At 37.8% G+C, this 27,455-nt stretch overlaps 1 protein-coding gene across 7 annotated transcripts in view; it reads left to right on the plus strand.

Moving 5' to 3' along the window:
- The window catches only part of SYCP1 (synaptonemal complex protein 1), a 142,933-nt gene extending 133,232 nt beyond the window's left edge, over positions 1-9,701 (plus strand). For 5 of the 7 annotated variants that reach the window (XM_055114319.2, XM_055114349.2, XM_055114342.2 and 2 more), the window contains 2 exons: positions 9,028-9,117; positions 9,213-9,698. In XM_055114319.2, the coding sequence (XP_054970294.2) occupies positions 9,028-9,117; positions 9,213-9,350 (228 nt within the window). In that variant the 3' untranslated portion in view covers positions 9,351-9,698. Of the gene's footprint in view, positions 1-9,027; positions 9,118-9,212 lie in introns of all 7 variants that reach the window. The other 2 variants (XM_008973531.4, XM_003805635.5) reach the window with 1 other exon arrangement.
- Positions 9,702-27,455: the final 17,754 nt, after the last annotated feature.

Here is a 27,455-nt window from a genome sequence, read left to right on the forward strand (position 1 = left end):
TATTGAAGTTAACATATAGAGTCCTTACTTTAGAACCCCTTTGTTTTATAGATAATTATTAACATCTTAACAATTAAAACTGTGAACCAGATACTATTGTAAACACTTTATACAACGAAGATTACTTTAATTATTTCTTATAACAATTCCAGCCTTTAGAAATATAGTTGGCCTTCTGTATTCACAGGTTCTACATCTGTGTATTCAACCAACTATAGGCCAAAAAATTTGAAAAAAATAAAAAATAACAATTCAGTAGAAAATAATATAAATAAGAAAGCAATACAACATAACTATTTATATAGTGTTTACATTGTATTGGGTATTATAAGTAACCTAGAGATGATTAAAGTATACAGGAGGAAGTACATAGGTTACATGCAAATATTATATCATTTTACATAAACATCCACAGATTTTGGCATGCATGGAGGGATCCTGGATCCAATCCCCCATGGATACTAAGAGATCACAGTATATACTGTTCTTTCCAGTTTACAGATGAGGAAACTGAGTCACACAAGTATATTTTTCAAGATCACATAGTTAGTAAGACATGGAACCAAAATTTGAACACAGTCTGGCTTCATAGACTATGTAAGTCATTGCACATGATAACTGCCAATTCAAAATGTAGTCCAGATATATAAAAATGTAATGAGAATTAGAAAGAAAATGAACTTTAGAATTAAACATTCTAGGATTGTAATCCCTGTTATTATTCTAGCAGTTTGAGTTTAGGCCAATTTCTTAGCTGATCTGAGATTCAGAATGATTCAACATGATTTCATTTCATTTCTAAAAGGAGCATCACAAACTTGCAACACAATAAACATATTACAGTATTATAGAATTGCACACAATTGTTCAAAGTAGTCTAAAAACACATTTCACAATCAGTTTCCTGGTTATAATTATTATATGAACCTATTAGTCATTTTGTAATTTTCTTAGCTTATGTAGTTAAATTTTGAACATTCAAATTATAAAAATTAAGATTTAAAAATGGGTTGTTGAGCATGACCTCAGGAAGATGGTGGAGTAGGAAGTGCCAGGAATCCATCTCTCTACCTAGACAAAAAGTATACTGGCAGAAACTGTCTGAAGTAACTATTTTATAAATATGCAGTCTTATTTGAATGTTTATAGCTTCCAGGGGAAAGGTTAGCTGGTAAATTGCAGTTAATTTAGGTTGATTTCAGCCTAAAGTATGATAGCAGCTACCAGTCTCCCCAGCCTACAGTCCTGTGTCAGGAAGCCATGCTCATGTTCCTTGAGTGACTTGCTGGTGCCAGAGGGGGCAATAGGACTTGTCCTTCAAACATCAGAGTTCAGTGTTTCAACCCCCACTGGCTGAAGCAACTTCCGGGAATTTACATGAAGCACATCTATCTTTTTTTTTTTTTCCTTTTCTCTTTTTCCATCTTTACCCTTTGGGAAGCCAGGCATTTAAGGATTAGGATATTCAAAAGCAAAGCAAAAAGGAATTTAGCTACAGCACATGTTTAAGCAAAGAGGCTTAAAAAAGACTGGAGAAGACCATAAGATTTTATCTCAGGCTGATCCCTGGCACAGACTTTCAACAGTAAAACAAAAGAAAACAGAACACAAACAAAAACAGAAAATCCCGGGGAAGAGGGAAAATCTTATTTCCAGAGTTACCAAAGTATAATATTCAAATGTCCACTTTTCAACAAGGGCCAGGCACAATAGCTCATGCCTGTAATTTCACCACTTTGGGAGGCCAAGGTAGGAAGGTTTCTTGAGGCCAAGAGTTTGAGACTAAGTTGGGCAACAGTGAGACCCTCTCTATACAAAAATTGAAAAAATTAGCCAGGTGGGGTGGCACATGGCCTGTAGTCTAACTACTCAGGAGGCTGAGGTAGAAGGATCACTTGAGCCCAGGGGTTCAAGGTTATAGTCAGCTATGATCATGTCACTGCACTCCAGCCTAGGTGACAGAGTGAGACCTTGTCTCTAAAAATTTTTTTAAACCAAAAGACCAATAGTAACAAATCATAAGGCATACAAATAAATAGGAAAATATGATCCATTCAAAGGAACAAAACAAACCAACAGAAATTATCCTTGAGGAAGCTCAGACATTGGAATTACTAGACAAAGACTTCAAAACAGCTGTCTTAAAGTAGCTCAAATTGCTAAAGGAAGACATGGACAAAGAAAAAAAAACCCTAATTGTGTATGAATAAAATGAGAATATTGATAGAGAGTTAGAAATTATAAAAAGAACCAGAAAAAAACTCTGGAACTGAAAGTACAATAACCGAAATGAGAAACCCACTAGAGGGATTTAAAAGCAGATTTGAGTAAGCAGAAAAAAGAATTGGTGAACGTAAGGATAGACAATTGAAGTTACTGAGTCTGATAAACGGCAAAAAAAAAAAAAAAAGAAAAAGGAAAGAAAAGAAAAGTGAACAGAGCCTCAGAGTCTTGTAGCACACCATCAGCTGGGCCAATATATACATTGTAGGAATTCCAGAAGGAGAAGAGGGAGAGAGGAAGAGGTGGGGGGAGGAGGTGGGGGGGTAGACAGAGAGAGAAAAAGAGAGAGAGAGGTAGAAAGAGTTATATGAAGAAATAAATGCTAAAAACTTCCCAAATTTTGATGAAAGACATGAATATACAAATTCACGAAGCTCAACAAACTCCAGTAAGCCCCCATCAAGACATTTTATAATCAAACTGTTGGGAGAAAAAATGAATCTTGAAAGCAGCAAGAGAGATGCAACTCATTACATGCAAGTTATTCTCAACAAAATTATCAGCTGATTTTTCATCAGAAATGTTAGAGGCCAGAAGACAGTGAATTTATATATTCAAAGTGCTGAAAGACCAAAATTATCAACTGAGAATTTTATATCCAGCAAAACTGTCATTCAAAATGAAGTAGAAATTGAGATATTTCCAGATAAACAAAAGCCATAAAGAGTCTGTTACCACTAAACCTGCTCTTCAAAAAGTACTAAAGGGACCTCTTCCGATGGAAAGGCTGCTAGACAGTGAAGCTGTATGAATAAATAAATATCTCTGGTAAACGTAAATACATGGGCAATTTATAAAAGCTAGTAGTATTGTTATTCTGGTTTGTAACTTCAGTTTTTATTTTCTATATGATTTTAAAGACAAATGCATATAAATGGTTAATTTATGTTACTAGGCACACAATGTATAAAGATGTAGTTTGTGACATCAATAACAGAAAATGGGCTGGGCACAGTGTCTCACACCTGTAAACCCAGCATTTTAGGAGGCTGAGGCAGGTGGAAGTTTGAGACCAGCCTGGGTAACACAATGAGATCCTGTCTTTACAAAAAATATGGAAATTAGTCAGGCATTGTGGTGCACATCTGTAGACCCAGGTACTTAGGAGGCTGAGGTGTAAGGATCATTTGAGCCTGGGAGGTCAGGGATGCAGTGAGCCATAATCACACCACTGACCTCCAGCCTGGGTGACAGAATTAGATCCTGTCAAAACAAAACAAAACAAAAAACCAAAAAAAGCCCCAAAAAGAAAACAGGGAAGATGGAGCTGTGTAGGGGCAGAGTTTTTATAGGCTATTGAAGTTCAGTTGGTATAAATTTGAATTAGATTGTTATAACATTAGGAAGTTAAATGTAATCTCCATGGTAACTACAATGAAATTATATAATATACACAAAAAGAAATGAGAATGGAATCAGAATGTTCAAGTACAAAAGTCACCTAAATGGAAAATAAGACAGTAATGGAGGAGACAAAACCCTATAATAATGGAGACAAAACCCTATAAGACATATTGAAAACAAATAGCAAAATTCAGAGCAATGTCCTTCCTTATAGATCATTACTTTAAATGTAAATAGATTATACTCTCCTATCAAAAGATATAGATTGGCAGAATATATTTTAAAAACATGAAAACTATATGCTGTTTTCAAGACACTCATTTTAGATCCAAAGCCATGAATTGATAAAACGTGAAAGAATGGAAAAAGATATTCTGTGCATATAGTAACCAAAAAATAGCTGAAGTGTCTATACTACTATCAGACACAATAGACTTTAAATTAAAAAGTGCAAGAAACACAAAGGACATTAATAATAAAAAGTTTAATATAGCAAGAAGATATGACAATTTTAAACATGCCCACGCCTAATAACAGACCTTCTAAATATATGAAGCAAAACTTCATAGAATTGAAAGGAGAAATAGACAGTTCTAAAATAATTGTTGGACACTTCAGTAACCCACTTTCAATAATGAATAGAACAACCAGACAGAAGATAAGGAAATAGAAGACTTGAACAACACAATAAGCTAATTAGGTCTAACAGACATGTATAACATTCTACCCAACAACAACAGCATACATATTCTTTCAGGTGCCCATGAGACATTCCCCAGGATAGATCATATGTTAGGTCACAAATCTCATAGATTTTCAAGGATAGACATTACACAAGATATTTTATTTGACCACAATGGGATGCAGTTAGAAATCAATAAGATAAGGAAAACTGGAATATTTACAAATTTGTGGAAATTGAACAACACACTCTTAGCCAGTCAGTGGGTCAAAGAAGAATTCACAAGGGAAATTAGAAAATACTTAGAGATTAATGAAAAGGACAACACGATATACCTAAACTTATGGGATACAGCAAAAACAGTGCTCAGAGGGGAATTTGTAGTTATAAGTGCCTATTAAGAAAGATCTCAAATCAATAACCTAACTTTATACCTTAGTAAAGAACTAGAAAAAAAAGAGCAAACTAAACTCAAACCTAGTAGATTGAGGGAAATAATAAAGATTAGAACAGAGCTAAGTTAGAGAATAGAAAACAAGAAAGTCAATGAAACCAAAAATAGTTGGTTCTTTGAAAAGATCAACAAAATAGGCACACCTTTAGCTAGAGAGAGAGAACAAAATTAAAAATGAAAGTGGGGATACTACTGACCGTTCAGAGATAAAATGAATCATAAGACAATACTATAAATAATTGTATGCCAACAAATTAGATAACCCAGAATAAATGGAAATATTCGTTATAACTCACAAATTCCTTAGATAAACTCAAAAAGAAATAGAAAACCTCTATAGACCTGTAACAAGTAAAGACTTTAAATTGGTAATCAAAAACCTCAACAAAGAAAAGTTCTGGACCAGTTGGCTTCATTGACAAATTCTACCAAATATTTAAAGAATTAACACTAGAGCTTCTGGATAACTGAACACAGGGAATTTCCCACAGGGTGGCACACCCAAGAAAGGCATGAAAGTGCCATGCACCTTCCCCCATACCTTGCCCTACTCATCTCTTTATCTGTATCCCTTGCATACAGATAATATTAGTAATCACCTCACAGGCTTTTTGAGAATAAGTTAAATAATGCTTATAAAATGTTTAGCAGATCATCTGGCACAGGGCAAATGATCAATTAATATTAAAATTGTGATTATTATTATTGGAAGCTTGAATCCAAATACACTGATAGAGGAGTATAAATTGGTAAAAACCTCTCAGAATAAAAATTTGACATATATGTTAAGACCTTAAAAATAATTAACATCAATTCTTCTTAAATTCTTCCAAAAAGTTGAAGAAGGAACACCTCCTAACTCATTGTATGAGGCCAGCATTAATTACCTTGATACCAAAGCATATAAAGGCACCACAAGAAAGGAAAATTACAGACCAATATCTCTTATGAATTAGATGTAAAACTACTCAACAGAATATTGGCAAATCAAATTCAATAGCATATTAAAAATTATTTGCCATGGCCAAGTGGAATTTATCCCAGGAATGCCAGGGAGGTTCAACATAAGAAAATAAAGCAGTATAATAAACCACATTAATAGAGCAAAGGAGAAAATAGCCATATCATCATCATGATGCAAAAAAAGGTACCTGACAAAATCCAACATGCTTCATGGTAGAAAACCTCTCAGAAAATTAGGAATAGAGGGAAATCTCCTCAACATGATAAAGGGTATTTATGGAAACCCCTAGCTAACATCATACTCAATGGTGAAAGACTGAAAGACTTACCCCCTAATATTAAGAATGAGGCAGGGTGCCCACTTTCACTGCTGCTATTCAACATTGTACTGTAAATTCTAACTAGAGATACTATAAAAGAAAAAGCAATAGAAGGCATTCAGATGGAAAGGAAGAGGTAAAACTGCCTCTCTTCACAGATGACATGATCCTATGCATAGAAAATTGCGAAGACTCTTTAAGAAAGCTATTAGAGCTAATAAATAAATTCAGCAAAGTTGTAGGGTACAATATCAACATACAAAAATTGATTATGTTTTTATATACCAGCGATGAACAATCAAAAAATGAAATTAAGAAAGCAATTCTATTCACAATAGCATCTAAAAGAATTTAAATACTTAGGAACAAATCTAACCAAGGAAGTAAAATACTTGTACACTGAAAATTACAAAACACTGGTGAGAGAAATTTTGAAAGACCTAAATAAATGGAAAGACATCCTATGTTTATTGATAGAAAGACTAAATATTGTCAAGATGTCAGTAGTACCCAAATCTCCAGATTCAATGCAATTTCTATAAAAATTCCAACAATTTTTTTTGCATAAATGGAAAAAATACTCAAATTAATGTGGAATTGCAAAGGGCCCCAAAAGGCTAAAACAATCTTGAAAAATAAGGATAGAGTTGGAGGACTCACAGTTCCTAACTTTGAAACTTACTACAAAGCTAGTAATTAAAACAGCATAGTACTTGTATAAGGTCAGACATGCAGACCAATGGAATAGAATACAGAGCCTAGAGATAAACCCTTACATACATAGTCAGTTGATTTTTGACAAGAGTGCCAAGACCATTCAATGGGGAAGGAACATTTTTTTCAACATATGGTGCTGGGAAAACTCCACATGTCAAAAGAATTAAGTTGGATCCTTTATATCATATAAAAAATGACTCAAAATGGATGAAAGACCTAAACTTAAGAGCTAAAACTATAAAACAATAGATGAAAACACTGTCAAAATCTTCATGACATTGGATTTGGCAGCAACTTTTATGGATGACACCAAAAGCACAGGTAATGAAAGAAAAAAAAAGATAAAATTGGACTGCATCAAAATTAAGAACTGTTGTGAATTAAAGGAGACTATCAAGAAAGTGAAAAGACAAGGTAAATAGTGAGAGGAAATATTTAAAAATCATATATATGACAAGGGATTGATATCTAGGATATATAAAGAACTCCCACAATGAATAACCACAAAAAGTCCCAATTGAAAAGTGCGGAGAAAAGATTCGAATAGCCATTTCTCCAAAGATGAAACATAAATGGCCTATAAACACATGAAAAGATGAATGTTACGAAGAGTCATGAGGACAGATGATAAGGTTTTGTTGTTTTAAATTGAATTAACTTATTAATCATTTTTATATGGAGACTCATGATGAATAATCAATTACCTTGCACTAAGTAAAATTGTAATGATAGTTTAAACCACATGATTTTAAAGATAATTTATCTTGTTTAAGCTGGTCAGTTGGTACACACTGATTCTGATTATATCTGCAAAGGTAGCTCTATGACTTATTTATTGAATTCTGTTGAAATCCTAGATTTATAAAAATCTGTTTGAAATTTCTCATCCACGAAGCTTCTGAAGTTTTTGTTAAATGTGGCTTTAATGAGCATGAAAAAATTGTGTGAACTGACTGCTTACATGACTAAATTGTGTTTCATATTCATTAAGAGAAGGGATTCTGGAGCCAGATTACCTGAATTTGAATTTCCTTCCACCTCTTCCTAGCTATATAATCTAGGGTACATTACTTAATATTTGTATGCCTGAGTTTTCTCACTTGCAAAATGGGGATAATGGTATACCTACTTTATAAAATTGTTATGAAGATTAAAAGGAATTAAAATATGCAAAGTGATTAAAATAGAGACTGGTACTAGAAAGTACTAAATAAGTGTTAGCTATCATTATTTGGGAGAATTACAATAATTGTAAATTAAGTGACAACATTATATTTATTTGTTATTTTGGTGTAATACACATAAAACTTACCATCTTAACTATTTTTAATTATATAGTTCAATGTTATTAAATACATTTATAATGTTGTGTAACCATCACCACCATCCAGCTCCATAACTCTTCATCACAACTAAAACCTTCTACCCATTAAACAATAACTCTTTATTCCACTTTCCCCCAGGCCCTGGCAGCCACCATTCTACTTTCTGTCTCTATGATTTTCCCTACACTAAATATCTCATATAAGTAGAATCATACAGGATTTGTTCTTTTGTGACTAGTTTTTTTTTCATTTATGTCCTCAAGGTTTATCTATGTTGTAGCATATATCAGAATTTTCTTCCTTTTTGAGGCTGAATAATATTCCATTGTATGTATACACCACATTTTGCTTATTTATTCATCCATGGTTGGATACTTGGGTTGCTTCCATGTTTTAACTATTGTGAATAATGCTGCTATGAACATGGGTGTACAATTATCTCTTCAAGACTCTGCTTTCAATTCTATTGAGTATATATCCAGAAGTGGAATTGCTGGATCATAGATAATATTATAAGTTTTTTTAGAATTATAAATACTTGTTATAAGTTATAAATGTGAGTTTGAATAAACAAGGTCAGGGAAGGAGGACAAGATGGCATTATAAAGACTCTGAAACTGAAATAGAAATCAGTAGAGAAATGCTACTCGCTACACATGTCTTGTATTTCACATAGCCTTTCAGTAATATAGTTAATAGAATAAAAATCTAGGTCCTTTCTTGGCCAATTGATTTATTTTGTTACTGTTTTCTTTGTTTGGTCTTCTTTCTTCTCTCTCTAATCTTCTTTCTCTTTCCTCCTCCCTTTGCCCTTCTCCCTTCTACATCCTTCCTCTTTCTACTCTTTGTTCTCCTCACATGTGATATGTTGACAAAATGTTAATAATATAATATTAATGATGGTAAACCCAACATCATATTTTTTTATTTTTCTTCAAGAGCATGGTTTCAGAAGAAGAGACATTGAAAACACTGTATAGGAACAATAATCCACCAGCTTCTCATCTTTGTGTCAAAACACCAAAAAAGGTAGCTTTTAAATTTTATTTCAGAAAGCAAATTTTAAAAGCTGCACTTAAAAAAATTAAACATGTTATGATTTTTAAATTTTATTTTGTATTCAGGCCCCTTCATCTCTAACAACCCCTGGATCTACACTGAAGTTTGGAGCTATAAGAAAAATGCGGGAGGACCGTTGGGCTGTAATTGCTAAAATGGATAGGAAAAAAAAACTAAAAGAAGCTGAAAAGTTATTTGTTTAATTTCAGAGAATCAGTGTAGTTAAGGAGCCTAATAACATGAAACTTATAGTTAATATTTTGTTCTTATTTGCCAGAGCCAAATTTTATCTGGAAGTTGAGACTTAAAAAATACGTGCATCAGTGATTTGTGTTTCTTTATATTTTTAGCCTAAATGTTAACTACATATTGTCTGGAAACCTGTCATTGTATTCAGATAATTAGATGATTATATATTGTTGTTACTTTTTCTTGTATTCATGAAAACTGTTTTTACTAAGTTTTCAAATTTGTAAAGTTAGCCTTTGAATGCTAGGAATGCATTATTGAGGGTCATTCTTTATTCTTTACTATTAAAATATTTTGGATGCAAATACGTGCTTCTTATTGATTCTGTTAGGTCCTATAAACAGCTCATCATTATAATTTTGAGGGAATATTATTCATTTTAAAGTCTTGAGAGCATTGTAGAGGAGTTTTGTACTTCTGAGGCAGCTTTGACTTTTTTATTTTATGAAACTGAGAAATGGCTTTTAGTGGCAGGAAAAAGTGGCTATACCAGTATGACTTCCTGAAATATTTAATTTATACAACATTTATTAAGCAAATATTTATTAATGTTTACTAAGAGTCAAACAGAGTTCTAGATACTGGGGATGTAATAGTGAACAAAACAGAAAAATAACTTGTGTTTTCCTAGAGCTTACATTCTGGTGAGGGAAATAGACAATTAACAAAATAAATAAAACACAGTATATTAGTTAATGATAACTGCTAAGAAGAAAAATAAAACAGGGAACAGTATTAAGGAGTATGAAGAAGGCTATGTTTTAGGTATGATATCCCTTACTGAAGTGACATTTGAGTGAAGATATGATTAAAACAGCAACTGAGCCTGGGGTTACCTAGGGGAATAACATTTCTCATAGAAGGAATAGGAAGTACAAAGGCCCAGAGGTGGGAGTGTGCCTAGCATATCTGGGAAGCAGCAAGAGCCCAGTATTGGGAAGGATAGTGAGGAAAAGGAAGAGTAGAAGGAAGAGAAGGCCTAATAGTTAATGGGATGAGGATTTCGAGTGGGCAGATTAGGTAGCACTTTAGGCCACTGTAAGAACTTTGGCTTCTCTGAATATGATGTGACATTAGTAGATGATTTTGAGCAAGGAAGAACCATGATCTGACTTATGTTTTAACAATATCTTTCTGGCTGCTATATTGGGAACAGATTGAAAAGGGGACATAAATAAACAGGAGATTATTTTAGTAATGCCTGTGAAAGATGGTAATGGCTTAAACAGGAGCAAGAGCAGCAGAGGAGTAAAGTAGTTAACTTTTGGATATATTTTGAAGATATAGGTAGAATATGAAAGAAAGAGAATGGGCAATATTTTTGGCCTGAACAGCGTAGTTTTGCACATGTTAGGTTTGAAATACCTGTGAGACATCCAAATAGAGATGGTAAGCAGGCTTAGAGACAAGTCCAAACTAGTGATATAAATTTGGGAGTCAACATCATATTTAAAGCTATCAGACTGGATGAGAACATTTACAGTCATGGGAGTGAGTGTACCTAGGAAAGAGAACAGGTCAGAGAGATGAGAAGGGGCCATCAAAGGACTGGCCAGAGTGGTAGTAAAAAAAGTAGGCTATGGTTTCTTGGAAGCCAAGCAAGAAAGTATTTCAAAGAAGAGGGAGTGAAAAATTGTGTTAAATGCTAATCAGAGGTAAAGTAAAATTGATTAATGTGTTATTAATATGAAGGTCATTGGTAATCTTAATGTCAGTTTTAGTAAAGTGGAGCTTGATTGGAAGGGCTTAAAGGAAAAAGGGGGAGAGTAAGCAGAGACAGCTATTTCTATCAGGTGTAATAAACTCAAGAAGTTGTACTTCACATGAAGATGATAAATAGGGAAGTTACTGGAAAGGGAAATGGATCAACAGAAGGTTTTTTTGTTAAGACATAAGAATTAATAGCATATCTAAATAATTAGAGGAAGATTCAGAATGGGGAAAATGATGATGTGGGAGAGAAAGGGAAATTTTTTGTAGAATGTCATAACAGGGAAGAGGGATGGAATTTAGTGGGTAATTGAAACTGTTGGGCCTTCAGTAGGAGAATAGACACTTCTGCCATAGCAACAGGAAAAAAGGAAGAGTATATGGCGCAAGAAGATGGTAAGTGTATGGGAGTTTGTAGAAGTTTTGGTTCCATAATTTCAGTTTTCTCAGTGAAGCTGGAATTAAGATCATGCACTGAGAATGAGGATAGGGAAGACAGTGTTGGAGGTTGTGGAGAGAAAAGTAAGTATGAAAGACTCAGAGTAGGAAAGTAAATGGGCTTTATGAAAACAATGAATACATGAATAAAAATGGTTTTAGAGTTATCTGTAAATAACTATAGTGAAGTAAAATTAGAATCCTCTTATGGTATAGATTATGTTTGTAGGAAAGGCTAACCAAGAAAAAATGGAAATGCAATAATATTACAGAAATTATTTTGTTCCTCCTTTAATTTGTGTGACTACAACTATACTCTCTTAACTGGCCATGGTCTTGTGATTTCTAGCTTTTGATCTCTTAATTGAAACTTTATAATAAGTCTCCTGAGCAAGCATTTTTGGAGAATTATTGGTCTTGAAAATGTGAAATTTCACATTTGAAGCTATATATTTTCAAATATTAAAAATAATGATATAAATAAATATATTTTCAAATTAAAATAACTAATATATTAATCTATACATTTAATGTAGTTTTAATTGAAATATTTACAATAAGACTAGTCTGTTAAGCTATATATTTTCAAGTATTTAGAATAAGACTAGCTGCTCTGGCTAACTATTGATTTACTTCTAACTTACCTAAAGTCCAACATAATGTTTCTGTTTAGTGAGAACCATTCCTCTAGGCAGTCATTCAGGAACCCTGGCTCCTTTCAACTTCTAATTCTGCCATCTTCAGGAGCTGGCTTCCAGGTTTATGCTAAAAGGGAAACACCATGGAGTATCCATGTGGGAAGTTTCTAATGACCTAGCATGAAAGAGATTATATAGCACTTCCACCCACATTTCACTTTCTAGAACCAAGTCAATATGGCCACACCTAACTTCAGGGGAGACTGTGACCCATGTTCCAGTTATCTCTCAGGAGATTAGGGAAAAGGGTAAACAACTAGCCAGTCTGCCACAATTAGTTCACAGTCTTTAAATTTTCAAATATTGTTCTTCCTTGCTTTTAGTTAAAACAAAATGAGTTAGTTAAGGCTCCTAAGTTTTGGAAGATTGCTTCTCCTTGCTGTTCCTTGAACATGCTGGGTGTCTTCCTGCTTTATAACGCCCCTCCTTCCTCCAGCATTTCTTATTTCTCTTATATCTTCTAACATACTGTATACCTTATTTGGTATGTTTATTATTCATTGTCTCTCCGCACAAGAATGTAAACTTCACAAAGGGATTTTTGTTTCCTTTGCTTTGGCTTTCCTTTCCAAGTGGCTAGAATCATGCCTGGCCCATAGTAGGTACTCAATATTTGTTGAATAAGTAAAATATTAATACATATTTAAGAAAAACATACATATACCATATTAGTGATTCTTACAGTAAGTAAAACCTTACAACCTAAATGTTGAGTGTCTGATTTAAAAATAAGATTAGATGTTGGAAACTAGAAAAATCATGAAATTTTCTAAAAGCATATTATTATAGTATCCTATATTTGACTCTTCTTTGCACTCTGGAGAGTTCAGTTTTTACAATAAAGTCCCCCCCAAAAATTTATAACTAATTATTGTTTTTACTTTTAAACTACTCCTTTAAAAACCACTAGTCTTAATGAACAATTGGCAAATTCATAATTTGATTATTTAATTATGAAAATTTTGTAAGCTAACTATGAGATTATTAACTAATGCCTTTTTAAACATTGAATGCATTTTGGAGGTTATTATAGGAAGCAGCTTTTGAAAAAGCCTATTTTTAAGTTGGTAGGAAACTCTTCCTGCCTTTTAGCCACTCTTTGTGAGATTGACTTAATCTGATGCATTTAGGATCAATCAGATGTGTTTAGAAGTAGGCATATGGGATACACACTATTCTCTGTCTCTCTCTTGAGTGTGGAGCTTCCTACAGGAATCACATGATCATCTCTATGCTGCAAGTTTTATAGGGCGGGTGGAAGAGTGGTCCTGTTGTGAGGGGATAAATTCAATAAAATAAAAATTAAGAAGAATATTTGCAAGTTCCAGTATTTTGATGAATAGGCTGGGCACTTTGAGAAGGAAATAGAGTGGCATTCAGAGGAATTAACATACAAATATTGAAACTCTGATGTGGCTTTGGTGGCACTAATCTGGAAAATAGCCATATAGGAATTTTCACTTGTTGGGTCTTTATAGCTTATGGTAGTCTTATCTTTACATGAGTTACTGTTTTTACAGAAACAGGCTGCAAGTTCTGGGTGTTAAGCGAATAGTGCATGAGCTTTATCTGAAGCAAAAATGAGCATTTAATATGTCTGCAGGCCATAAACTTCAGAAGATGCATGGCCTGAAGGGGCCTCAGCCAAATTATTGGCTATTAAAAAGCAAATATTAGCCACACTAGACTGGGCAAAGAGGTGAGACTCAGTCAGAGATAATACTTTGTGTATATTTTGATGATGGAACCAAAAAGATTTCTGGAGATAAGAATTAAGTGAGGGAAAGAGAAGGGACAAAGTTTGGTTTTGAAGTACAGTTTTGGGCATATGTAATATTTGAGATATTTTAGATACCCAAGTGGAGATATTGAGTAGACCATTGGATAAATGAATCTAGAATTCTCCAGAAGGGTAAGTATTTAGTAATCATTGACATATAGGTTCTATTTAAAGTACAGAACTGAATGCACTCTTTTTACAGTAATAAATGTTAGTTATAAAACAGAAAGGAATTAGTACCAAGCCTTGAGGTAAAGGAATATTTGAAAGTGAAGCAATAAAGGAAGAGCCACAAAAAAGCTAAGAAGGAGGGACTGCTGCAGGAGGGAAAAAGCGAGTGTAAGGGATGATGGAAGCCTAAAGAACAAAGTGATTCAAGAAGAAGGGAATATTCCCCTGTGTGAAATCCTAATGAGCATGAAAGCAGAAAATAAATAATTGGATATATGGCTATATGTATGATATAATCTCTGCTCTCAATGACTCACAGTCAAGGAGCAAAATTTTATATGTAAACAAATGAATCAATTATAATTAATTTGACCGTATACACATGTAAGAGCTACAGAGAAGTGAATGATAATTTCATGACATAAATGCAGGCATCAGAGAAGGACTTCTGGGTTTTGGACATAAATGGGAGTGCTATAGGTGTATAAGGAGGACAAGAGACAACCAAGACATAAGAAATCGCAATATAAAGGATGAAGTGAAGAATAGTTAGGAGAACCAAGCCATGGTCTCTTCATGTAGGATTTTATGTGTTATATTGCAAAGCCTGGACTTTTCTGGTGTGGGAAATGGAATAGAGAATAAGCAAAGAAAATCAGACTTTATTATTTAAATATGGTATTAAAATGTTTTTATTTCAATAAGCTTTGGGGAACAGGTGGTATTTGGTTACATGGATAAGTTCTTTTGTGGTGATTTGTGAGATTTTGGTGCACCCATCACCTCAGCAGCGTACACTGTACCCAGTGAGTAGTCTTTTATCCCTCACCCCCTCCTATCTTTCCTCCGTGAGTCCCCAAAATCCATTATATCATTCTTATGCCTTTGTGTTGTCATGGCTTAGCTCCCACTTATTAGTGGGAATATGCAATATTTGGTTTTTCATTCCTGAGTTACATCACTTAGAATAATGGTCTCCAATTCCATCCAGGTTGCTGCAAATGCCATTATTTCATTCCTTTTTATGGCTGAATAGTGTTCCATGGGGCTGGTTCCATGTTTTTGCAATTGTAAATTGTGCTATAAACATGCATGTGCAAGTGTCTTTTTCCTATAATGACTTCTTTTCCTCTGGGTAGATACCTGGTAGTGGGATTGCTGGATCAAATGGTAGATCTACTTTTAGTTCTTTAAGGAATCTCCACACTGTTTTCCATAGTGATTGTACTAGTTTACATTCCCACCAGCAGTGTAAAAGTGTCCCCTTTTCACCATATTCATGCCAATATCTATTGTTTTTTGATTTTTTGATTATGGTCATTCTTGTAGGAGTGAGGTAGTATCACATTGTGGTTTTGATTTGCATTTCTTTGATAATTAGTAATGTTGAGCATTTTTTTCATGTTGGTTGGCTATTTGTATCTCTTCTTTTGAGAATTGGCTATTCATGTCCTTAGCCCACTTTTTGATGAAGTTGGTTTTTTTTTTTTTCTGGCTGATATGATTGAGTTTCTTGTAGATTCTGGATATTAGCTCTTTGTCAGATGCATAGTTTGCGAATATTTTCTCCCACTCTGTGGGTTGTCTGTTCACTCTGCTGATTATTTCTTTTGCTGTGCAGAAACTTTTTAGTTTAATTAAGTCCCATCTATTTACCTTTGTTTGTGTTGCATTTGCTTTTGGGGTTTTCTTCATGAACTCTCTGCCTAAGCCAACGTCTAGAAGGGTTTTCCTGATGTTATCTTCTAGACTTTTTATGGTTTCAGGTCTTTGATCCATGTTGAGTTGATTTTTGCATAATGTGAGAGATGAGAATCCAGTTTCATTCTTCTACATGTGGCTTGCCAGTTATCTCAGAACCATTTGTTGAATAGGATGTCTTTCCCCATTCTATGTTTTTATTTTCTTTGTCAAAGATCAGTTGGGTGTAAGTATTTGGGTTTATTTCTGAGTTCTCTATTCTGTTCCATGGGTCTATGTGCCTATTTTTATTACCAGTTGCATGCTCTTTTCATGAATATAACCTTGTAGTATAGTTTGAAGTTGGGTAATGTGATGCCTTCAGATTTGTTCTTTTTGCTCAGTCTTGCTTTGGCTATGTGGGCTCTGTTTTGCACTCTACATATTTAATGCAATTCCTATCAAAATACCACCATCATTCTTCACAGAACTAGAAAAAACAATCCTAAAATTCATATGGAACAAAAAATATAGTATTTTTAAATTTAAATTTTACAAAAGGTTATAAAGTATAAGGTCTCCTAACTCTTATCATCAATGCCCCAACTTGAGGAAAATACTTTTCTTTTGGAAGACAACTAAGGATAATTGGAACTGGATAAAGCAATTGCAACTATTGAAATAGTCCAGTTAAGAGATAATGTAACCAAAATGCAGTTTAGTTGCTTGCCGCATCCAAACAACAAATGGGAGGTCTGATGCATATGTCTTGCCATACTGCTTCACTTTGGGAGTAGAAATCAGGCACTTTCATAAGGTAAGGGAGGAAATGAGCAAGGGCAAGGGTCCCCCTGCTAGCTCAGTGCCTTATCTATCTGGCAGTTGAATTGGTGCTGTCCTGGGAAGAACTAAGTTGTAAAAGTGGCCAAGTGGGCATGCTTTTGACATGCCCTCCTGAGGTGACCTCCTGGAGGTGAGAATTCCATAGTGGGGTGCAAGGGGCAGGCTTTGGTCTGCAAATTGACTGTCAACTCTCAAGGAGAGATCCATCTAAGAGCACATACATGAACTTCCCCTGTAGGGAATGTCTGGTGAGTGGGAGATGAAAGGTTATATTTGTGTTTCTAAAGGACTAAGTAGGAAGTAGGGAACAGGGGAAATGAGAAGAGAGGAAAAAAAATTAAACCACCTCTTAGGAAGATAGGGGTATTCGATTACAATGGGAAAATTTCTTAGGTTGAAAGCTTAAGTTCCAAACTTTTGGATTAGATCTAATACCTGTCCTGAGAGAAATATTCATAACTTTACCACTCTAACAGTAATAAAATGTTTTCTACTTCATGTAAATTTAAATTAATGATGTCAAAGAGCAAGTTGCTTTGGTTGATATAAAGGTTAGAAATAAATTATTAATAATTTAGGTAACCTGAATTCAGTATAATTAATACTCCACAGACTATTGTAGTACATCAGGAACTTTAATCAGTGACAGGTCAACCATGGGTTAGAAATACAAAATGACAAACAAGAGACAGATAAGACAACATTATTTAAGTTACAAAATCAGAGTTTAGAGATGAAGGGAACCAAAAGGATCATTTAATTTCAAAAGATCAGTCATTTGAGTCCTATAAAAGCAATAAAAATGAAAAGGAAAGGATAGTTTAAAAAAAAGACTCTAAATTTCAGTATACATATACATAATTTACACTAATGCATAAATATGAGCATATAAAATCTTAGTGCCCTCCCTTTTTTTCTTTTGCTTTTTCCCTCAACCTCTCTCTTCCCTGCTCCACATACTTGAGTCCCCCTTGGTTAACTTCTACTCTCTTAGGTAACCCTCGACAAGAACCTACTGTGTAAACTTTCTTATTTTTCTCCATGACAGAAAGACAGTTATAATGTATTTAGTAGTTTGTCATATTTTTACACATATATACATACACATAGGATTTTCTAGTTATGGTTAAATTACAAACATGAGATAATATGTATACTTTTCAGAGTCTTGCTTTACTCAGTGTCGTGGAAATCTCTCTAAAACGTGGTAAATCTCTCTACACATGTGGTATGGTTGCAGTTTATTCCTTTTAGTGGCTGTATAATATTTCATGGGTGTATAACAATTCACTATTTCTCTATTAAAAGGTGTGGTAGAGACCTTGATCACTTATATCTAATCTTCTCTTCTCCCAGGCACATGAGAAGATTATACTTCCCTCCCTCCTTAGCGATGCTATGTTTTAGCAAATGAATTTTAAGTAGAAGTGATGTGTGTTAATTACTTCTGTGGTGTGAGACCCTCTATCACACCCTTCTTCTGTTGCAGCAATTTGTGGTATTATAGTTGACAAAGTCTCTGTCACCCTCAGTTCCTGAAGTGAAAATTGCATGGAGCAAAGTTCCCCCATTAACCCATTGTGGTTATGTAGTAATGAATTTGATTCACCATATAAAACTGAAAATTCAACAGGGGCAGTGAAATAGGAGGACTGAAGTTCCCTAGCTACAAATTGGTCCTATGTGCTCTCTCCATCCTCAGAAACCTCTCTCCTGTCCTGGAAGGATGTGCAATGTAAGTAGAACCCATATTACCAGATTGGTGTCTTTTTTTCTTTTTTTTTAAGGTTGATGTCTTAAAGTAGCCATTATGATTACCTACTTGCTTCTCCCAGGTTCTTCAAAAATTGAAGTACAGAGCCCAGCACTGTCCCAGCCACTCCAGAGGCTGAGGTGAGAGGATCACCTGAGCCCAGGAGTTCGAGGCCATCCTGGGTAACATAATGGAAACTTCATCTCTAAAAAACACAAAAGGAATATTGGCATACTTGGAGGATTGGTTCCAGGACCCTCTGTTCCCTGCTGATATACCAAAAATCCATGCCTCACAATTCAACCTGCAAAACCTGTGTATACAAGTCTCAGTATATGTGGTTGTGGCAGAATTCATGGGATACAGAAACCCACAAATTATATTTTTTCTTTTTCTTTCTTCTTTCTTTTTTTTTTTCGAGATGGAGTCTCACTCCTGTCACCCAGGCTGGAGTGCAGTGGCGTGGTTTCAGCTCACTGCAACCTCCACCTCCCAGGTTCAAGCGATTCTCCTGCCTCAGCCTCTGGAGTAGCTGGGATTACAAGCATGTGCCACCATGCCCCGCTGAATTTTGTATTTTTACTAGAGACAGGGTTTTGCCATGTTGGCCAGGCTGGTCTTGAACCCCTGACCTCAGGTGATCCACCCACCTCGGCCTCCCAAAGTATTAGGATTACAGGCGTGAGCCACTCTACCCAGCTGAATTATGTATTTTCAATCCATGTTTGGTTGGAAAAACATCTGCATATAAATGGACCCAAGCAGTTCAAACCTGTGTTGTCAAAGATCAACTGTAGATTGCAGGCTGTAGTTCCCATGAATTAACACATGACAGCTATCACAGGGAGGCTCTGGCCAGTGATAGGTAGCTATAGTATATGACATGCCAGATGGGCATGATGGGCCAAGAAAGTAGATGGGTCATCCTTGGACCCATCTACTTTCTTGGCCTCATCTACTTTCTTGGCCTGTCAGGTTCATTTGGCCTGTCATGGATCTTGAGATTCATGTTTGGGTCTCAAGATCCAAAAAAAGGTTATGAATGTGGCATGGTCTCACCCTTCAGATACCCTGTGGCAGGGAGAAGTCAGTAATGAGATTTTTGTCCAGTGAATTTGTATCCTGCAACTTTGATAAAGTCAATGTATTAGTCAGGGTTCTCTAGAGGGGCAGAACTAATAGGATAGATGTATATATAAAGGGGAATTTGTTAAGGAGTATTGACTCATATGATCATAAGATGAGGTCCCACAATAGGCCATCTGCAAGCTGAGGAGCAAGGAAGCCAGTCTGTGTCCCAAAGCTGAAGACCTTGGAGTCCGATGTTTGAGGGCAGGAAACATCCAGCACAGGAGGAAGATGTAGGCCAGAAGACAAAACCAGTCTACCCTTTTCACATTCTTCTGCCTGCTTTTATTTTGGCTGCACTTGCAGCTGATTAGATTGTGCCCAACCAGACTGAGGATGGGTCTGCCTTTCCCAACCCACTGACTCAGATGTTAATCTCCTTTGGCAACATCCTCACAGACACACCCAGGAACGACACTTGACATCCTTCAATCCAACCATGTTGACAATTTTTTTTTTTTTTGAGACAGAGTCTCACTCTGTCACCCAGGCTGGAGTACAGTGGTGCAATCTTGCCTCACTGCAACATCCACCACCTGAACAATTCTTCTGTCTCAGCCTCCTGAGTAGCTGGTACCACAGGCGCACGCCACCATGCCCAGCTAATTTTTGTATTTTTAGTAGAGACAGCATTTCACCATGTTGGCCAGGCTGGTCTCGAACTCCTGATCTCCAGTGATCCGCCTACCTCGGCCTCCCAAAGTGCTGGGATTATAGGCATGAGCCACCGTGCCCAGCCTGACACTCAATATTAACCATCACAAGTCCACCCCTTGTCAACTTGAATCCATACACATCTCCTGAAATCACACATAATCTTCAAATACAGGCAGTAATAAGGTCATAATTACACCTAACGTAATACAACTATCCTTCATACAATGGGAAATGCACAATCCCCAAGCCAAATGCTATTACATAAAGTTAACACTTAAATGCTGATGTGAAGTCAATAAATCTTATGTCACATGATAAAGGAAAAAGGAAATAAAATGATCTTTTCTTAGTACAAGTGTACGCATGCACAAACATGTTCTTAACAAAAGAAGGAGGAAATACTCATGACAATTACAGTCATTGTTTCTGCAACTGGTCATGTGGACATAGCTGGTATTGATGACTACCTTCTTTTACTACCCATGCTATATTCCCTTTGCCTTCAGCAAGCACCTCAGCTGGTTGTGGTTTTTTTCCTGGTGGAGTGACACAAACCTTCATTCCTGAAGGGTCTGTCCCATTTGTAGTCCTGCCTGGATCGGGCTATTGTAGCTTCCCATTGACCTTAATCACAGGGCATGGGAATACTAAGAGATGCCCTAAGGGGTCTCCTGTATTCCAGACATACTCTTCCTTACCTCCATTGTGGAGTAGTAGACTGATTTCATCTTGATAGTCCAGGTCAATCACCCCAGCCAACACATTAACTCCCTTCTTAGGCTGTTGACTTAAAGGTAGGAAGAGCCCAAAGTGTTTAGGTGGCAATCTTAACTTCCAGTTTAGTGGAATCATTGTTGTGTCTCCTGGTGGCAGCATTCCTCCCTCTGGAATCTAAGACATCTAGGCCAGCAGAACATAATGTTGCAGGAACAAGAAGCAAAAATTTTGCTAGTGGGTCACTAGGGGTGATGGTGAGTGGTGCCACTTCCACTTCCACCCGTTGATTTCTGGACCCGTGAATCCTGGCTATGGGAGAAACAGTACCATATGTTGGATGCTAATTCAGAGTATACACAGCCTTCTGGAGAACTTTGCCGCAGCCTTGCAAAGTATTATTACATAGTTGGTGTTGTAATTGTGACTTCAAAAGCCCATTCCACCGTTCTATCAATCCAGCTGCTTAAAGATAATGGGGAACATAGTAAGACCAGTAAATTCCATAAGCATGAGCCCACGGCTGTACTTCTTTAGCCATAAAGTGAGTGCCTTGGTCAGAGGCAATGCTGTGCAGAATACCATGATGGCGGATAAGGCATTCTGTGTGCCCATGGATGGTAGTCTTGGCAGAAGCATTGTGTGCAGGATAGGCAAAGCCATATCCAGAGTAAGTATCTATTCCAGTGAGAACAAACTGCTGCTCTTTGCATGATGGAAGAGGTCCAACATAATCAACCTGCCACCAAGTAGCTGGATAATCACCCCCCAAAGAATGGTGTCATATCAAGGGCTCAGTGTTGGTCTCTGCTTCTGGCAAATTGGGCACTCACCAGTGGGTGTAGCCAGGTCAGCCTTGGTGAGTGGAAGCCCATGTTGCTGAGCCCATGTGCAACCTTCATCCCTGCCACCATGGCCACTTTGTTCATGGGCTCATTGGGCAATGATAGGGGTGGCTGGGGAAAGAGACTGAGTGGTGTCCACTGAAAGAATCTTCCTATCCATTTGATTATTAAAATCCTCCTCTACTGAGGTCACCCGTTGGTGAGCACTCACATGGGATACAAATATCTTCACAATCTTCGACCACTCAGAGAGGTCCATCCATATACCTCTTCCCCAAATTTCTTTGTCACCAATTTTCCAACAATGCTTCTTCCAATTCTCTGACCATCCAGCCAAACCATTAGCTACAGCCCATGAATCCATATATAATCGCATATCTGGCCATTTCTCCTTCCATGCAAAGTGCACAACCAGGCGCACTGCTCAAACTTCTGCCCACTGGGAAGATTTCCCTTCACCGCTGTCCTTCAGAAATGACCTGGAAAGGGGCTGTAGTGCTGCAGCTGCCCACTTTTGGGTGGAGCCTGCATATTATGCAGAACCATCTGTGAACCAGGCCCTAGTCTTCTCTTCCTCTGTCAGCTGATCATAGGGAACTCTCCATGAGGCCATTGCTTCAGGCTAGGGGAGAGAAGGCAGGGTGGCAGGAGTGGAGACCATGAGCATTTGAGCCATTTCCTCATGCAACTTACTTGTGCCTTCAGGACCTGCTCAAGCCTGATTATGTGTATACCACTTCCATTTGATGATGGAGTGCTGCTGTGCACACCCCACTCTATGGCTAAATGGGTAAAAAAGCACAATTCATGATAGGCAGTTCAGGTTGCATGGCGACTTGACCCGTAGTCAAATGTTCAGTTTCCACCAAATCCCAGTAACAGGACAAGAGCTGTCTCTCAAAAGGAGAGTAGTTATCTACAGAAGATAGCAGGGCCTTGCTCCAAAATCCTAGAGGCCTCTGCAGTGATTCACCTGTGGGAGCCTGCCAAAGGCTCCAAACAGCATCCCTATCTGCTGCCACTGACACCTCAAGCACCATTGGATCTGCTGGGTCATATGGCCCAAGTGGCAGAGCAGCTTGCACAGCAGCCTGGACCTGTTGCAGACCCTTCTCCTGTTCTAGACCCCACTCAAAACTGGCAGCCTTTGAAGTCCCTTGATAAATGGGCCAGAGTAACACACCCAGATGAGGAATGTGTTGCCTCCAAAATCCTAATAGGCCCACTTGGCATTGTGCTTCATTCTTGGTTGTAGGAGGGGCCAAATGCAGCAACTTATCCTTCACCTTAGAAGAAATATCTCCACAGGCTCCATACCACTGGACCCCTAGGAATTTTACTGAGGTAGAAGGTCCCTGAATTTTAGTCAGTTTTATTTCTCATCCTCTGGCATGCAAATGTCTCACCAATAAGTCCAGTGTGTTTGCTACTTCTTGCTCACTGGATCCAATCAGCGCAATGTCATCAATGTAATGGACCAGTGTGATATCTTGTGGAGTGGAAAAGTGATCAAGATCTCTCCGAACAAGATTGTGACACAAAGCTGAAGAGTTGATATACCCTGAGGTAGGACAGTAAAGGTATATTGCTGGCCTTGCTAGCTGAAGGCAAATTGCTTCTGGTGGGCCTTATGGGCAGGAATGCAGAAAAAGGTATTTGCCAAATCAATGGCTGCATATCAGGTACCAGGAGATGTGTTAATTTGCTCAAGCAATGAAACCACATCTGGTACAGCAGCTGCATTTGGAGTCAACACTTGGTTAAGCTTACAATAATCCACTGTCATTCTCCAAGATTTATCTGTCTTCTGCGCAGGCCAACTAGGAGAGTTGAACAGGGGTGTGGTGGGAATCACCACCCCTGCATCTTTCAAGTCCTTGATGGTGGCATTAATCTCCACAATCCCTCCAGGGATGCGATATTGTTTTTGATTTACTATCTTCCTAGGTAGAAGCAGCTCTAATGGCTTCCATTTGGCCCTTACCACCATAATAGCTTTCACCCTACCAGTCAGGGAGCCAATGTGGAGGTTCTGCCAGGTGCTAAGTATATCTATGCCAATTATGCATACTGACACTGAGAAAATGACCACAGGATGAGCCCAGGGATGCACTGCACCCACTGTAAGTCAGACCTGAGCTAAAACTCCATTAACTGCTTCAAGTTTTAAATTTATATAAGCAGAAATCTGGAGAACAGACAAAGGAATGGATATTAAGGGTTTGGGATAATGATAAAAGGAACATAGGATTGAATCAGGCTGAATTTATTGATTTGGGCCCACTAAGTAGGGACTCTGCATTTAATGTTGCAGCTTGGGGAGCTGAAAAAGGTTCTAATAGTTTATTTGCTTGGTTAGCTAAAATACGGATTAAAAGAAAGCCCACTGTGTGCAAGCTGGAAAAGCCTGATCTCTTTTGTTTGAATGTAGAGGATCCAAATGCTTAGGGAGATTGGGATGCTGGAGTAGATTAGACACTTTAGACCCCCTCATCCCAGCTGGGAGGGTCTAGAAGATATACCCTTGATCAATACTTTGTGAAACAGATTTGTGAGGGGAGCACTTGCATCCTTGAAGGGCTCTGTAATTGCTCTTCTCTGTGTGCCAGATGTTACAGTAGGAACTGCAGTCATTCAACTACAAAATTTAAATGAGAACACTTGGATTCCAAGGTGGCAGGGGCTAAGTGGCAGCAGTCAACCGTCAGAGGTAAGGTGGGTGTAGCTACCACAATGGACAGCAGAGGCAAAGTAGCAATCAGAATAGTCTGATGCATGTAGAGCTCTGGCATTGGCTAACTAATCATGATGTAGCTAGAAGTGAAATTTATAGGAAGCCTACTGCATCCTTACTTAATTTATATAAGCAGAAAATTTCCAGGTCAAATGGACAAAAGACCAATTTGAATTATAAAAACAGAATCACAGCCCCTCAATCAATTTTCAGACTTGAACCAGTTTACAGACCCAGAACCCCTTGAGGAAGGACCCCACTACACTACCAACAATTGTTAATCTTTCTCCCATCCTTCCCCAAGGAGACCTTCAACCTTTTTTTTTGTTTTTTGTTTTTGTTTTTTTTTTGAGACAGAGTCTCTCTCTGTAGCCCAGGCTGGAGTGCAGTGGCACAATCTCGGCTCACTGCAACCTCCGCCTCCTGGGTCCTGGTTCAAGCAATTCTCCTGCCTTAGCCTCCCCAGTAGCTAGGATTACAGACACATGCCACCATGCCCAGCTAATTTCTGTATTTTTAGTAGAGACAGGGTTTCACCTTGTTGGCCTGGCTGGTCTTGAACTCCTGACCTCATGATCTGCCTGCCTCGGCCTCCCAAAGTGCTGGGATTACAGGCATGAGCCACTGTTCCCGGCCTGACCTTCAACCTTTTACCAGGGTAATTGTGCATTAAGGAAAGGGAAATGATCAGATCTTTCAGGGAATACTGGACACTGGCTCTGAGCTGACATTGATTCCAAGGGACCCAAAACATCACTGTGGTCCTCCAGTTAAAGTAGTGGCTTATGGAGGTCAGGTAATTAATGGAGTAAATTAAACCTCTTTTCTTCATAAATTACTCACTCTCAGGTAGTTCTTTCTAGCAATGTGAGAATGGACTAATACAGAAAATTGGTACTAGAAGAGTGGGACACTGCTAAAAAGATATTTGAAAATGTGGAAGTGACTTTGGAACTGGTAATGAGCAGAGGTTGGAACAGTTTGGAGGACTCAGAAGAAGACAGGAAGATATGTGAAAGCTTGGAACTTCCTAGAGATTTGGTGAATGCTTTTGACCAAAATGCTGATAGTGATATGGAAAATGAAGTCCAGGCTGAGGGTGACATGCTTGTCCATGTGAAGAGACCACCAAACAGGCTTTATGTGAGCAACAAAGCTTTTTAACCACCTGGGTGCAGGTGGACTGAGTCCAAAAAAGGAGTCAGCAAAGGGAGATAGGGGTGGGGCAGTTTTATAGGATTTGGGTAGATAGTGGAAAATTACAGTCAAATGGGGGTTTTCTCTTGTGGGCAGGGGTGGGGGTTATAGGGTGCTCAGTGGGGAGCTTCTGAGACTCATTGTCCAGGAGAAGGAATGTCACAAGGTCAATTGATCAGTTAGGGTGGGGCAGGAACAAATCACAATGGTGGAATGTCATCAGTTAAGGCGGGAACTGGCTATTTTCACTTCTTTGGTAGTTCTTCAGTTGCTTCGGGTCATCTGGATGTATAGGGGATATGATGCCTTAGCTTGGACTCAGAGGCTTGACAGAGGGTGTCTCAAATGGAGATGAGGAACTTATTAGAAACTGGAGTAAAGGTTACTCTTGCTATGCTTTAGCAGAGACTGGCAGCATTTTGCCCCAGCCCTAGAGATCTGTGTAAGTTTGAACCTGAGAGAGATGATTTAGGGTATCTGGTAGAAGAAATTTCTAAGCAGCAAAGCCTTGAAAATGTGACCTGGAGGCTCCTAAAAGCCTATGCTCATTTGCATAAAGAAAGAGATGGTCTGAAATTGGAACTTATATTTAAAAGGGAAGCAGAGCATAAAAGTTTGGAAAATTTGCAGCCTGACCATTTGATGGAATAGAAAAATCCATTTTCTGGAGAGGAATTCAAGCTCAAGCTGGCTGTAGAAATTTGAATAAGTAAAGAGGAACTGAATGTTAATAGTCAAGACAATGGGGAAATGTCTCTGGGGCATTTCAGAGACCTTTGAGGTAGCACCTCCCATCACTCAGGAGGCCTAGGAGGGAAAAATGGTTTCCTGGGCCAGGCACAAGGCCCTGCTGCTCTCTGCAGCCTCAGGATATGGTGACTTGCATCACAGCCATTCCAGCCCCAGCCATGGCTAAAAGGGGCCAAGGTACAGTTCAGGTCATTGCTTCAGAGAGTGCAAGCCCCAAGCCTTGGTGAATTCCATGTGGTGTTGCAGGGGTGGAGCCCTCATGAAGAACCTCTACTAGGGCAATGTGGAAAGGAAATGTAGGATTGGAGCCCCCACACAGAGTCTTCACTGGGGCACTGCATAGCAGACCTGTGAGAAGAGGGCCACCATCCTCCAGACCCCAGAATGGTAGATCCACTGACAGCTTGCACTTTGTGCCTGGAAAAGCTACAGGCACTCAGTGCCATCCTGTGCAGAGCCATGGGGTGAAGCTGCCCAAGGCCATGGGCGCCCACCCCCTGCTTGCCTCAGTGTGTCCTGGATGTAAGACATGGAGTCAAATGAAATTATTTCAAAGCTTTAAGATTTAATGGCTGCCCTGCTGAGTTTCAGACTTGCATGGAGCATGTAGCCCATTTGTTTGGCCAATTTCTCCTTTTTGGAATGGGAATATTTACCCAATGCCTGCACCCCCAATGTATCTTGAAGTAACTAACTTGTTTTTTTATTTTACAGGCTCATAGATGGAAGAGACTTGCCTTGTTTCAGATGAAACTTTGGACTTGGACTTTCAAGTTAATGCTGGCATGACTTAAGACTTTGGGGGACTGTTGGGAAGGCATAATTGGTTTTGAAATGTGAGAAGGACATGAGATTTGGGAGGGGCCAGGGGTGGAATGATATGGTTTGGATTTGTGTTCTCACCCAAATCACACATTGAAGCAAAGGAGGAACCTAGTGGGAAGTAATTGGATCTTGGGGG

The sequence above is a fragment of the Pan paniscus genome, chromosome 1, assembly GCF_029289425.2.
Source record: "Pan paniscus chromosome 1, NHGRI_mPanPan1-v2.0_pri, whole genome shotgun sequence".
Taxonomy (NCBI): domain Eukaryota; kingdom Metazoa; phylum Chordata; class Mammalia; order Primates; family Hominidae; genus Pan; species Pan paniscus.